This window comes from Opisthorchis viverrini, assembly GCF_000715545.1.
Source record: "Opisthorchis viverrini unplaced genomic scaffold opera_v5_395, whole genome shotgun sequence".
Taxonomy (NCBI): Eukaryota; Metazoa; Platyhelminthes; class Trematoda; order Opisthorchiida; family Opisthorchiidae; genus Opisthorchis; species Opisthorchis viverrini.
Genome location: NW_008752054.1, coordinates 255,259 through 270,615, shown reverse-complemented (window position 1 = coordinate 270,615; position 15,357 = coordinate 255,259). Strand labels below are relative to the sequence as shown.

At 44.7% G+C, this 15,357-nt stretch overlaps 2 protein-coding genes across 2 annotated transcripts in view; one reads left to right on the top strand and one right to left on the bottom strand.

Annotated features, from left to right (window-relative positions):
* T265_10692 (hypothetical protein) overlaps window positions 1–2,808 on the top strand; it is a gene marked incomplete at both ends in the record, with an annotated part of 123,993 nt that extends 121,185 nt beyond the window's left edge. Inside the window, one exon of the mRNA XM_009177146.1 lies at window positions 2,602–2,808. Within this exon, the coding sequence (XP_009175410.1) occupies window positions 2,602–2,759 (158 nt within the window). The remainder of the gene's footprint in view (window positions 1–2,601) is intronic.
* A 3,873-nt stretch (window positions 2,809–6,681) lies between these two features.
* T265_10690 (hypothetical protein) lies at window positions 6,682–14,144 on the bottom strand (the record flags this gene model as incomplete). Its single annotated transcript, XM_009177145.1, has 8 exons — window positions 6,682–7,016; window positions 9,616–9,721; window positions 10,353–10,494; window positions 13,529–13,662; window positions 13,701–13,760; window positions 13,815–13,855; window positions 13,892–13,952; window positions 13,997–14,144. The coding sequence occupies 8 exons, from the start codon at window positions 14,057–14,059 to the stop codon at window positions 6,928–6,930; spliced, it is 696 nt and encodes a 231-aa protein (XP_009175409.1).
* Window positions 14,145–15,357: the final 1,213 nt, after the last annotated feature.

Below are 15,357 nucleotides of genomic sequence, written 5' to 3'. Positions count from 1 at the left end.
TATTTATATTTATACTATATATATATATATATATATATGTATCATATTCATGTTCATTCTCAACCCAGTTGCTTGCGATTGCAAACCACATAGATTGAGCGGTGGCACCTCTTCGGATGGCGGGATAAGTCACCCGGATCTACCGCAAAACTCAACTAACAAAGTACTCTTTTTCCACTACAAGCTAGGTCAAAGCCTCTCATTCGGTCTTCTCAGAAACATTATCCCATTAGAGTGGGACAGTTAGCTAACTTGGAATCGTTCCACCAGGATCACCGCACTGTTTTGACGTTTGTGTCGTATTTTACTCAAGGTCAAGGGTTTTCGAAACTAACAGCATACTTGACTCACAAAGGTCAAGTCTCTCTAAGCAAATTGCTAGTTCTCCTTTCCGTGAGTCTGACATCTGATCTACTAAAAGGCCATATCATTCATATCAAAAAAAATCTCGAGCTGGAAATGCATTATTGGATGGAGCTAGATCATACGGTTGATGAATATCATCCATCCACCTTGCTCATACTGATGTGGCGGCACAAATATCTTACGGCTGTGCTGAACTTTTCTGTCTCATTAACCCTCTTCCATGGTTATTTAGTGCAGAGCAAAGTAGAACGAACTTCCTTGTGTCCGAAATTTGAGAAATTTCGGAAGCTGTCGTTCCCGAAAAGGTTTTGGAAACAATGATTAGATTGATCCTCTGGCAGCGTTTCAAAGCGTATCAAGCCAAATTGAGTGGTGTACAAGGCTGACGGAAAATCGGTCAGCAAGATCTTGTCCCAAAACTTTTTTGTTGGCGCAGGATATTAGGTGTAACGGTCGATGTATTAGAGGCTCGTTTTTGACATTCAGAGCACTTTTTTTGATGTTCGCTTTTGGACATCGTTTCGGAGCTTTATTGATCCGTTCGGGTGATGTAGTGTCCCGACAAAAGAGTGGAGGGATCAACTGAATGTTGTTCGGCTTCGGCTCTGTATTTGGATCTAAGATCCCTCAAATTACATCCACACGCCGCCACTTGTTAACCATGTTGTGCACGTTCAGCAGTTCAAAACACCTGTTCTATTTACGTCTGAAGATTCCCACCACCTCGGCTGTCATCAAACGTTGTAGTGTTACCCGTAGTCCATTTCTTAAGACTTACACGTCTTCCCCATGGATTCTATCTTGTCAAGACCATGTCCAGCGGTTCCTGCGCTTTTTAATCGACATTCGACGGTGATCCTGCGTGCTATTAGAAAGATATCCTGTTGATTTGTGCACAATTCGGCTTACCTTTCGGCCTAATTAACGAGCCACAAACCAAAGGCGATACGTTGCTTAGCAATAAATCTAGCGATTTTCTACAAGTTTCACTACCTGTAATTGATCCTAATTTGTCCAAAACTCGTTTTCCTTGTGTTTCGATCAGTTCGGTCACTACTGAATTATTTTGTATGTTTACCAGGAAAGAGTCCTGTTCCCGCATAGTAATGCTGCTTACCGGCTTGACTGTTGTCTTTCCGCGTCCGCATATCAACCCCGACTTTAGTTTTTCATTCATCGTGTATTGACGGATATCCGAACCGAAATTATGCTTCAGTCATTTGTCCACTTATACTACTCATGCGTAAACGCCGCAGTGGCCAGAAAGATCGTCGCACATCACACTAAAGTGAAGTAGCGTGTCGGCCATTCCGATAACGAAGCATTGCAGGATTGAAGAACTCGGTCCTGTCAGAGAACGATAGAATGAGTCCGTTGTGTATAGTTTACGAACGGGGTCTGCCTGTCCAAAATTCACATCATGCAGTTTCTCGTTCTGGTTTACATTGCGTTTTTTTATTGTACGCACAGACGGGCCGTGTTTTTCTCTCATTCCCTTAGTCCATGGTATTGGCCTTACCAGGAACAACCCGACTACTATGCTTTCTGCATGCTCTCGGTGTGTCTAGACGACACTGCCCCCTCTGCCACCCCAATGATTTATGTTGTTGAATGCGTACTCGTGAGTAATATAACTTGTTTTACAATTTCTAGGACCGGAACCCGCCACCTGGACAGCTGCGACNGTAATGCTGCTTCCCGGCTTGACTGTTGTCTTTCCGCGTCCGCATATCAACCCCGACTTTAGTTTTTCATTCATCGTGTATTGACGGATATCCGAACCGAAATTATGCTTCAGTCATTTGTCCACTTATACTACTCATGCGTAAACGCCGCAGTGGCCAGAAAGATCGTCGCACATCACACTAAAGTGAAGTAGCGTGTTCGGCCATTCGATAACGAAGCATTGCAGGATTGAAGAACTCGGTCCTGTCAGAGAACGATAGAATGAGTCCGTTGTGTATAGTTTACGAACGGGGTCTGCCTGTCCAAAATTCACATCATGCAGTTTCTCGTTCTGGTTTACATTGCGTTTTTTTATTGTACGCACAGACGGGCCGTGTTTTTCTCTCATTCCCTTAGTCCATGGTATTGGCCTTACCAGGAACAACCCGACTACTATGCTTTCTGCATGCTCTCGGTGTGTCTAGACGACACTGCCCCCTCTGCCACCCCAATGATTTATGTTGTTGAATGCGTACTCGTGAGTAATATAACTTGTTTTACAATTTCCAGGACCGGAACCCGCCACCTGGACAGCTGCGACTTACAACTTGCCCCTGCTTGATCGGAGCATGCTCTGCCTAGAGCACGTGATGTGGACATTCGATAAGCTAATTCACAGATGTTCTGCCCAGCGTTACCTTTACTATCCTCCTGAACTTACATTCTGATCCTCGGCTCTGTAATATATATCATGCTTTCTTACCAATCTGACATCCGAAAACCTCCCATCATTCTTTCTCATCAACTATGGGTCAAGGGGTCGTCATTACTTCCGGATTGTGACTCTATTTACTTATCGGCAGTGATACACTAAAAATTTTATACACTGTTTGTTGACCAGTAGCCGCGAGCCGTCCCAGTAGCTGTCCTAATGTGCACTGCCCAAGAAATTCAAAGAACTGACTCTACAATGGGACACCGATTCCCATGTCGACGAGACGGAGTACAGCGACATCGGTAATCGAAGGCCCCAAGTGTCAATTCGGATGCTGCAGTCACTCCCCATGGATCAAATGCCAAAACTATCTCCGCAGTTAGGAGTGGAGAGTTTCGTCACCGGATGAACCCTTACATCATGCAGGCAGTCTGATTTTCGTCTCCCTGTACAACCGAAACTTCGCGTTGTTTTGATGTCATCTTTTACAGACGATTAATGATGCCACCAGACGGTACGTCCAGCGTGCACTCGATCAACCCTGATTCATCTGGGGATTCAGTTACCTAATTTATAAGTCCTCGTGCTTCAGCAATGTGACTTTATTTATGACCCAGTGCTGGGATTCCTGAACCAATCTACCCCATTACCAGGTTCCAATAAATTTTGAAAACCGGTTTAGGAAGTTTGTGAAGGGCTTACTTTGTTCAGGTTAGAGCAGACACAACTATTTTTCATTATCTACCTGCACTATGAAGATGCTAGCTTCCCCTGCACGAATTTCACGCATGATCGGCTCGATGCTTGGAGTTGCCGTGGTCTGAAAGAGGTCGCTGGAAATGTTTGGTTGGAGTTGGTGAAGAGAATCTATCTCCATAAGGTCTTTCCAGAGACAGTTAATCCCAGTAAGGACTAAGTAACTCTGCGTGCCTACATCTCATGTGGTACGTACCACTGTTCCATCTGATCACTTCCACTGCCAGCGGTAGTAGCTGTCTTGCTTAGTCACTATAGGCACTTCTATTTGCGATTGATACGGCGGAAGCAGACTCTGGAATGATTTGATGTACCTTTCACGTCCACTCACTGTAAAACGCCCGTATCCCTTATGACTGGATTCAGTAACTTCCGTAAATAAGAGTGAATGCAGACGTACGCATGTTAGTAGATCCAAGGTAGTAGAAAAATTTTCGAATTGTGCATGAACCCACATCACTCATACAGCCGGGGGCAGAGGGGTAATCTGTGCTCCACCGAAATGGAGATGCTTCATAACTTTGAACATGTGTCGCAGCGGGCTGCAACCAATGACAGTGTATTTTACTCGGAAACGACTGAGAGATGTCACTTCTCCCTGGTTGACACCTTTGTAATTCATTGTGGTTTCGAGTTTGACTACTATCCTGAGCTACCAGCATCCAAGGTGCCTCTAAACCCAGGATAGTTACCTTAATGACTAGTTTGGCTTGAATCGACAGCACTCTGAATGTCTGCAAATAGCTTTTAACACCTAGATACATCTGTCAAGAGACTGAATCTTCTTGTGGGTTCGCTTACCTCAGCGACCCATTGAACTATACTACAGGATAACCTTGCAGCGTTTATAGGGTCTCCCATCAGGGTGGTCAATGAATGACGGTCTTGGACTCCCAGGTGGGGGTCGGATCAAGTGTGACTACCAGCTCCTTGGGGGTTTAAGTACTCTGGTAGTACTGCATTGATCACCGCTGCGTGATGGTCAGGTTTTTGAGGCTAGTGAGATTGGTCTACGCGGACAACTTTGTCTTGTTACTTACCGGTCATCAATCCACACTCTATTATAGGCAGAATGTCGGAAGTGATTGGCTACCTGGGTATGGGCTTTGCTCTCTCAAAGTGCAAAGCGTCGCTACAAACTTTTCAGTCCCACTGTTATTCTGAAACCTCAAGGAAAGGACATTAATCTTGTTGGCCGGTTTACTTATCTGGACGGCTGCATAATATGTGACCACGTGGTAGGAAAAGTCAATGCACGCATTATCAAAGCGCAAACGAGACTTGCCAATCATTAATTTAATTTAGGCAAAAGGGTGATGTGTGCAAGGTAACCGTAAAAACAGTCTTACTCTGTGGTCGCGAAAATTGATTTGTCCGATAGGAGAACATCAAACGGATTGAACCTTTTTATAACTGATGTCTTCTCAGCGTAACGGGCGTTAGCTGACTGCAGCGTATTCGCAAACAGGTAATGCGTAAGCGAGAGTGCTTGGTCACCAAACAGAGTCACTAGAGCCGCACCAAAAGAAACAGTGTTCCCCATGCCTTGTTGCCCAAAGGCTCGCGAATATGACTTGGCGACCATCGTCAAACCGGGTGCCGCGAGCACTGTCGGTTGGGGTCCACAACACTTGAGTTTTGCGTTAAAAAAATCAGAGTACGTAGCCGGTCCCAGTGCTGTGTGTGGGGCTATCTATCGTCGTACATTACGCGCATGTTGAGTGAGGTTTGCGAACGATTCTGGATCAATCTAATGGACGGCGTCCCGCTTCGACATGATGCTCAAATGCGTTTATCTATGCTACATCAAGATGTAGGTACCTTGTTTGTCATCCATCAGTAACAAGCGTCCATCACGCTTAATTTACAGGTCAACGACGTCAATGCGTAACGAATCCTTCCCGTTCCGCACAACAGCAGCAAACGAAGTTGTGGCAGCTGGAATCAAGGTTTACCTGTGATTCGGTTGGCGTCGAAACTTTGACAAATTTTGCTGGGTTGTTACTGGTCGGATCAGTTTTTTCATCTTTGAGAGTGCATTTGCGACAACCAGAGCACCTCTCTTGATAGGAAACACAGCTAAACATTCACGTTAAGGATCACTTTTTCGTGTTCGGAAATTGCAGTAAGCCTCCTAAATATACGCCTTCCGCCACAGCTTGCACAAATCAAAACAACCCAACCCACGTTCAGTCAATGACTGACTTAGCCAGCCTAACAGAAAGACAAACAATAAGCAGAGATCTGTCATAACTAGCTTCATGCCCTGCCCTTACAGCACAATTCTGGTGTACAGACAAATTTGCGAGCGCCTCGTGCTGTCTTTCGTCCCAGATATCTGGTTGCTACCATCCACCGTTGTCTGGCTGTAGGTTTCAGTCTTTATGCCAATTTATTCAGCAATATCACAGGATGAGAATGACGGGTTGGAATTCATTTTCAAGCTTCAAAGTTCAGTCGGGCACAATAGGATAGACTTCATGCTGACGTTTTACGGCTTGTTCATTTGCTGAAATCTGGTCTCCATTTTGCCGCCTACTATCAGTTCGGCTTCCATTGCTGGTGTGTTGGTGTACATGATGATGATGAATGGTGTGATTTCCAGTCGTGTTTACGCAGTTGATTGACGTAGCCCTCAAAACAATGTGGCGCGGAATTATGATAGTTGACCTCTGATGACCGTGAATTGAGATTGGCGTGTGAACTAATTAGGAGGGTTAGATGTGCTAACTAGCACGATCACAGGATAACGGAAACAGTGAAAATGTGTGCAATAGTAACTGGCCTGCTAAACCGACTGGTTGATTGATTATAAAAAGTGCAGCAAGCTTTGGCGTGATTGGATTTTCGGAATACGGTCCGTATGATCCACTGTTCTGCTAAATATATCAAGCGGTGTGACCGCTAATGAGCAGCAGCAAATTTTTTGACGGTCTTTAACCTTATTTTGGACGTAGGCAGCTGAGTACGAACTACTGGTCAGGAGATCCGCAGCTTTTCGGTTACTACTTGGCTTGGGTAAACTCCAGTCTTGTGCTTCCCTCGAATTGAATGGCAGAGATATGGAAAATATTCCACAGATGAAAGATTTGACTCTTGGGATTTTTGTCACTCTTGTGCTCTTGCAGCAAAAAAAACAGGCTTTGACGTGACGCAAGGAAGAAAACAACTGGATGTGTCATTCGACTGACCATGGTCAGGGCTCATTTATTTGATGCACCACGTCATTCAAACACAGTATGAAATTAGTGTGCTTAAAGAGATCACTACTTAAATACGCAATCTCAAAATGGATTAACTGCAAGCACTGATGAAATGTGAGATTTCGTCGTTGCTTGTTGCCGGAGTAAGACAAAAAAGTTACAAAAATAATGACTACAAAATGAGAATGGCATCTATGGAAGTGGGTCGGTTGAATTCGAGTTTCATTCACCGAGAATTCTTGTGGAGCCATCCAGGTTTCCGACATACACCTTGCGTGTCATGCCGATGAAGAGGCCGGTTTCCACCACTCCTAAAAGTGAAAGAGGAATTTATTAGGTGGTTACTGTGAGAAAAACAAGTATGCCATGCACGATACTGAGACAAAATGGTAACCTCAGACTGCAAAAAATCACACAACGCACGGTCGTTCACACATCCCAGGTCTACTCTAACCGTAAGAGAAGCCGGGACCTTCTGATTCCGTGTTTTGACCCACCGACCGGTGCTTTATCACTTACGATGAAATGGTAACACTAAATCCCTGATTTGGGTAGTTCACCACTTATATGAGCCAAAGTTCCATGTTAACGTGTAGACTAAAACAACGGTTACATCAACGGCAGCCTGTTGATGAGTGAAAATGTCATGAGGCTAAATGAGAATCAGGCTTCTGCTGAGCCGCTCACTGAATTCGCCACCCCGAACTAACATCCGCTTCGAAACCCGCCCGCTGTTGAATCACAGTGCGTAGTATGCAACCGCAGGCTTTCGAGATTTAGAGTAATATTTTCGTTCTACTATTCAGACTCAACTACCTAAAACCATTGTCTTTCTCGTATCTCTCTCAGAGTTTATATGCACTCGAATACCCAATGATTACTTGACCCTTGACCTAGTAAATCAGTTATTGTAAACCCTTTACGCGCACTTTTTGACCACTTGCATCACCACGCGTTGTGCGCACAGGTGTGGATAAAAATCATTTCCTCTGGTTATACCATTTCTGCAGCGTTTTCATGAGAATTCGGGGCTTTCTTTGGACTTGCACCCATTCGCGCATCGGCTAAGACGAAAATCCCCACAATTCGATATTAATCGCGTATTTTTCATATACGTATTTTTATACGTGTAATACCGGAACTTACTGGTAGATCTCGAGTCTTTACAAGTCCTGGCTTGTGATTACACTCATCACTCAATTGGGCTTCTCATAATAAATGGAATATCCTACAATATGTTATCTCCTATCTAGGTTTCGAAGTCTTGACAGTATCCCGACAGATAACACCATCGCTTGCACAGTCCTTTCCTTGCGTTGGCTTGTAAGCCAATAAATCAGTAGAGTATCCACACCACGTCTACGAAGAAACGCCTTCAGACATATCACAACGTACCCTCGATAGGAGTGTTTTCTCCTGAGAGTGACAACCAATAAAACAGCATCTCACATTTTCTGAGCTGGATTGGCGAAACTTGCGTATTCCCATCAGTTCATATCTGAGCGTGGAAGGAATGCTTCAGATGATACGCACCTGTTTTTCCTAATCAGGGATAAAAACACCCGAGTAGGATGAAAACCATAAGTATACGCAACCAGTGCACGATGAGTATCAACTCAAAGGTGAAAAAAATAGTTGGGTTCCGCTTGTTGTGCACTTGTGGTCTGTGGTGCCCACAAACCATGCACACGGCAAACGAGTGCGGCTTATTGTGGTAAGCCATGAGTTAAGCCTCTTGCACAGCGATGGTCACAAATCGTCGTTTCTGTCACCGTTGTTGGTTTGGCTGCTTAAAAGTTCCAAAGATTTGGTGCTCCTTTACTGCCTCTGGGCTTCCTCGTCCCAATAGACTATGTAAAAGAAACCACATGTAGGGTAGATTTTTGCGCTGAATGATTTGCTGGCGCCTGGCGAACAGGGACCGTTGACCGGATAAGACGGGTACGACAAATCCTTACGGACCGAACTTTCCATCGTAGTGGGCTCGTTTTAGGAGTGGACCTGGAGGTAGAACCACAATTCCCACTGGTAAATCCGAGGACCGAGGTTTAGGTATGAATTCTATCTGATTATCTGTGGGCTATCCACTTTTATGATAAGGTAAAGCTTTTCAGTAAACGCCTGTCTGTGTGTCTGTTTTCCAGGCTATACGTCCCAGTACCCAACAGCGATTAATCTGTCCACTCTCAGCCACCTTGCCATAATAAAACCCAAACTAAGTAACTAATCAGGAATGACTTTCTAGCGAATTTCGAACGGTTTGTATTCAGAGTATGTTATATTTGCGCCACTTTAGAGGTGAGTAGAAAACGACGGTATTCCCTCCGGAAATCTGAGGTCTTCAATAGATATCGGTTCTATTTCGAGACATCCATACGGTCTTCAACACAACTTGTGCCTATTTCTGTTTAAAAAAAAAAAGACAGATTCTCTATGTTGTACCCATCAACAGATAAGGGATCCAAAAAGCCAAATTGTAGTCGCGGTCTCTAGTACTGATTCGGTGGATTTTCGTTCATCTTACGTGTAGAAGACCGCTAAGGTTAATACAGGATTTGGATCTTATGAGCCAGTTATGACAACTGCCTTTTACTACGGTCTACACATAAGGAGATCCGCGGTCAGAGACCCCTTGCAAGTGTGATGGACATCAAACGAAATGAATGTGGCACAGAGGGATTTCTTACAAAGTGGTTAGTCTCTGGGACGCTGTGATGATTAAAAAATCGATTAGATACGGACACCCCCGTGGTTATTTCCAACTAAACTGTCATCCAGGCAATTTCGAATCTCATTACCTTAACTCAGACGGACCGGATGTGGAGACCTGAAAATACACTTGCTGGGGATTCCTGAAATAAACCAATAAGCCACATTCAAACTATACATGCAGTGAAAAGCAGCACCAACCTGGCATATGAAGGAGTGTGTCTTCAACTTTATGCCAATCGTAATTGGCCTGAGGGTCGAAATGCCAATCTAAGAGGAAGTTGCCATTGTCAGTTAGTTGAGGTCCCTGAAAAAGCGAGGAAGAAGTGAGGGAATAGGAAGCCAGAAAAGAGGTGTACGCGTGTGAGACAAATATGGAGGCAATGGACGTATGATATTGAGTCGTTTGGTTTGTGTAGACTGAAGGTATCGTTCTGGTGTACGGCCGTATGGCGCTACAATGAGTTTCGGAATAAACCTATCGCATAGTGGTGAGAAACCCGGCTGTATGTCAACGACCAGTTCTTTCAGATTCGCTACCTACACATATGCCTGACATTATTTATTGCGCCGCACGAATGCCTAAGGCGAGTTAATCACGCCACTGATCAGGCGCTCGTACCCGAACGGATAGGTGTTCAAACTACTAACCCAGTGGTCACGGATTCGAAATTCTGGAGTTTCTTGAGGTGCGTAGTGTTGATGGTTCCTAACAGTGATGAAACAGTTGTGTAATGCTTCTCGGCTTTTCAGCATAGACTGGCTTTACGTAAAGGACGGAATCTCAACTGAGTTCCTAAATGTCTTCATACTACCGACGAGCAGACAGTCAATGCTTTTTCTCGAAGCCTGATAATCCACCCATCGACTGTTGATGCCTAATCTGAAACAAACTAACGAGCGTTACCGAATAAACAGACAACAATGGATAAACTTACCATTTTAGTTCCCGCAGGCCTCAGGAGGGGATTACCACCAAAAACTTCTTTGATTCGTATCTGAACCGGCTTGATCGCCATTGGTACCACCTCAATCGGAAGGCCCTTCGTCCATTGTGTGCCCAATTTCTTGGAGCATTTCCTGAGTCAGTGGAGATGGGAAATTCTTGACGAAGGGGCAATCTTATTCAAATCATCATTGATAGGTGAAATAGGAGCGAAGTAAGTATCCTCTCCTCGGAGATGACGTTTTTGGTACAAAAGCCGTGTATCAGGGTGTTTGAAATTCCGAAAAGTCGGGGAACCTGACACGGGCGTTTTTTATAGACGAATCAGTGTCATTCGGATTTCTCACCTAGTATATGGCAATTCACACCTGATTCCTCCATCAGAATCCATCGATTTCGCCTCAAAGCGAATTTGTTGCTTATTCCATGTGCCAGATAGCATCCATTCATTTTTCTTCTCGTGTATATCTTGTTTTCTCAAGCACTCATCGGATTCTCCTAAGATCCACAAAGTTATATGAGTACAAGGGACGTCGCCAAGCAAACCCATGGTTATTCCATAAATCACCTTAAAACATAGTCACCACCCTAGTATCTCCTTCCGTCACAGGTTCCAATAAATCCAGGGTCACATTTTGATAACTGTGTTGCAAAACAAGCTTTAGTCACCTTTTCAGGAACAACATCCTGCGCAAATCATGGTAAAACAGCTGCACAAAAATCTAACTTGGCTCAACAGGCCATTTACTCGCATCCTGTTTTCACCAGCGCTCCTTGATCAGCTTTGAATTGCCGCCCGTTTCCAACATCCGCCGATAGTGATGCATTCATGATCAAAGAACTAGTACTGAGAAAGGAAATGTGTTATTGATTGTAATGTGACGTAAAACTCAGCATTCATCCAGTGGTGGCAATACTTTTCGAGCTTTGAATTGCCGCCCGTTTCCAACATCCGCCGATAGTGATGCATTCATTCCACTCAACTCGGAGTCACGAGAGCTAAGATAGTGCTAGGTTACTCAAGCACAGGCAACAGCAACCGAAAAGCGGGAGTTGGGTTCCTACGAAAAACCTCCCGGTTAGTGGACTTGAGCTATCTCAAGCCTGAAAGCCACGTACGTGTTGAGTTGCAGCTAGCCCGTTTCGGAGAGACCATATGTTCGTTGGACTATCCAGGTTTTATCGGTAGTTTTTATGCACAATCATACTTGTGGCCTTCGTCGAGGTAAAATGCCTGCTCGGATAACAATCGCGGACTCTGCAGGGGGGTCTTTGGTGGCTTCACCAGCAAAAGAGAAATCCTGCAGAAATCTGGCGGGAAATGCTCGCCATGTACCCTAAGGAGTGGCCTCTCTTTGGATATTATTGTACTCATAAGACGCCGCTGTGCTAAGACTGCCTCAACTGCTAAATGGTACATAATTTAGGAAGCTCTGAGAAAATGACCTCGACTCACGAAAGAAAACAATCTGGTCCAACTAAATTATATGTATTTAAGCAATTTGAGGGAAGCATGCCACCCAAAGGAAGCATGAGGTTGCCCAAGCCTAGACAGGGTAGGTCGAGAGGTGGAGGTCGGGTTCGAACCAAGGACCGTCCAGTCAGTATATTCGTGCCCTAACCACTTGAGCCATCTGGCCCCCGTGACCCCCAAAGCGACCATATGTATCAATCAAGTGTCAAATACTTATTAAATTCAGCTAGGTGATGGCGCCACTTGAACAGTATATCAATTTACGGTATAATTTACTAATAACTCGGCAGTTTGGCAGCAACCATACAATAAAACTAAAAGTGGAACTAGTTGTGCAACTCTGGTTCGGATACCACGGCGTAGAAAAGTTGCTAGAGTATAGTGCTGTCACATACGACTTAGTGTCACCGCACTCATGTGACGGTTTCAACACTAGAACGCTTTCCCATCAACGATGGAGAGAACGAGCACGACGATATTGGCGAGCGAGAAAAAATAGAAGATACGACAGGTTTTGAGTACGGATGGAAATAGGACAACCACTGACATATGTAGCGGTATCTTCCCCGTCGCCAATGAGAAAACCGGATGGAATAGCTCCTTTATGGTACACTGCTCATAAGGTTGCCGAAAATTATTTGACAGCCCGCGACGGCTTTCGCCCTTTTTGGGGCTCATCAGGTAGGCAGAGTCCTCAAGTTACCGTAAACCTTAGGTTCCACTCGAACCCAAGTTTTACGAATTTTGCGAAGTACACTCACCGTCAAAGAGTTTTCAGTAACCTTATGAGTAGTGTTACTTCAGGAAAATATACTACAATATCTCGAATAAAGTAGAAGCTGAAACATGAGACGGCCTTTGTAAAGCATATTCAGTGAAAGAATATCATAAACGAGATATTCAGCTAGGAATCCGCTGAGTCTCGGGTACTGATGGATGAAATATTTTCCTTGAAACACTGCTGATAACATGCTTCGGTTCTGCGATGTACCATGGTTCCCAACACATCCATCGTAGATACTACAGGGAAGAGCGACTGATGGAAAACGAACGTGGTTTTTTAAACAATTGTTTCGATACATTCGGGTGAAGGCGTTCGCATTATGCTATTATATGTCACGCAGATCACGTGTGGAACAAATACGTGACAAATGCCTGGGAAATTGAATTGTACGCTACGGTTCGGCTGTTATTCAAGACACGGGTTCCTCCTTGCTTCCCACTTCCGCAGGTGGAAAGGCTGTCTGTTCTTTCAGCATCCCGAGGTGGCATACTCCATCTAGGATTCCGCGATGTTGAGGGAAATTGGACCAACTTGCGAATGTGGGCTAGCTGCCATTTACTGAGGGCATCAAAACGACTAACTTGTGGCGCAAAGTACCCGACAGACGCTTTGGCCGTAACCTCACACTGACTCCACTACTTTTGGTCGGTGCTCCTGGGGAGCACTTTTAATTACACACTTAGGTTGGATTTTAGGGAGAAAATATCTTTCCCCTTGGGTGTGTAGGTGGTTTTCTCAGAACCACCTCTCATGTCTACCTTGTCCGTCTTAATGAGAATAATTTATGGACCGAGCCTATTTCATTCACGGACATTCTCTTGATGGACGGCACCACATTTATTCAAAAAGCGCCAGAATGGAAAAGGTTGATTTTTAGTGCAAATATCGAGCATTTTTCGTCTGAACATACCTTTCGTCAACGAGGACTATAAAATTTGCAGCAGAAGAAGCCACTATTTTCTCCTGAAGCAAACAGCCTCCACCCCCTTTGATCAAAGTGAGCGACTCGTCCACTTCATCCGCTCCATCGAAGGCAACAGATAGCTAAAAGCGTAGGCAGTATGTTGACATCATCTTCCCACCTTATGGTGAATATCCAAACTGGTCAACTCCAGATTGTACTTCACACAGAGATCTCGAGCCTGCATGGTAAATAAAGCTTGAAATCGCTATCACTTGGAACGAGGTCGGAACACATTTGATTCTAAACTTCCCGGTTGATACTCTGTGAGCTGTCCTGGAACTCAAGACAAAAACAAATTTGGAAACTAACCGATGGCTTCTACAGCGTACTCTATCGTGGTGCCACTACCAATACCTATTATTTGCTCGTCCTTCGAAAGGGCGAGTAAAAGTGCCCCATGCTGCATTATCGTACCTGGAGCCAATCTTCAACAGCTGTTTCACTGGCCTTTTTCTTTGCCTCTTCAATTTTCGACATAGGTAACCGAGAGCAGTGGAGAAACCAGACGGTTGGATGCAATCCGGTTGGGGTAAGAATAAACAGAATGCTGATCAAAGTACGGCTTGAAGATTAGATCGGACTGAGCTAGATAGCAAAAAAGGAAAATCAAGTGAACACCTGTGATACTGCGATACACTTAGTGAAATAGTTACTAAGTGAATTTTGGCCCCTGCTCGAGCTGTCGGCGCTGAGTGTGAAGAAGTTAAAAGGTTCATGCTTCTAAGAATTCGCTTACTCTAAATGAACTCTCCATAACCACGCTGGTAGTCCATACCGAACAATCCTACTTGCTCAAGAACTCTTTCGAAGCGGAGACACCAGCTTCATGATAGTTTTCGTACCAAAGCGCTGAACTCTCTCCAGCATGTCACGCTCGTATTCGGTCAGTGGGAACACTGCCAGTAATCCGTACTCAAAGGCTTAATGTAAGTGAGGAGTAAATAAGTCTGAAGATCTCACGAATCCTTTGAGCGAAGTATATCCTAAGCCAAGCAGTTTACTGGCCGCGTCGACTTTTTCACGGTAGTCAGAGCAGTTCTAGGGTCCAGGTACACTACACCAGGTTTCCCTCTTCTTTAGTTTTGAAGCAAACCCCCTAATGTGATAGGTATCAAAAGGCCAGATGCACCGATAAGGACGAAACATTTGAACGGTTCATGTATGTACGGTGGCTTCATTCCGGATTTCAAATCAGTCTGTAATTCGCTGATCGGTTTGTTTCGCGCTCTCAAGTTGTCCAGAAAGCTTATTCTGTGGACTAATTTGACGACAGGATCTTACAAGCAGTGAATATCACAGAGTTGAACAGTGATCTTAGTTGCTGGGAGGCACACAGTAACACTGGTACGAACCAGAGCCTGGGCTGTCTTAGTAAACGAATCCCAAAAACAGCAGTGATGAAAACAATTCCAACATCAGTTTCCGGTTGTTTTGTGGTCAACGTGAGTGCTCAGTTAGTTACGACTTGGATGAAACTCGGCAACGCGATGCTCATTAGTGTGCTAGCGGCAACTGGATGGTGATCAACGCACACTGTCAGTTATGAGAGTACCCATACCAAATCTCCCAGCGGCCCTCATGATTGTCGATTCTTCCCAACTGAGCATTCCAATAACCAGCCAAAAAAGTCATGTCCGTACAACTGGCCCCTGAAGGTCCAACTGAAGGCCACTGCTGCAATTTATTGGGGCGTATGCGAAGATGACCAAACAATTTCGGGTCTGGGTTAGTTTCCAGACCTAAAGCTGCCACTTTGACGTGGTGGTCGGGCTTGA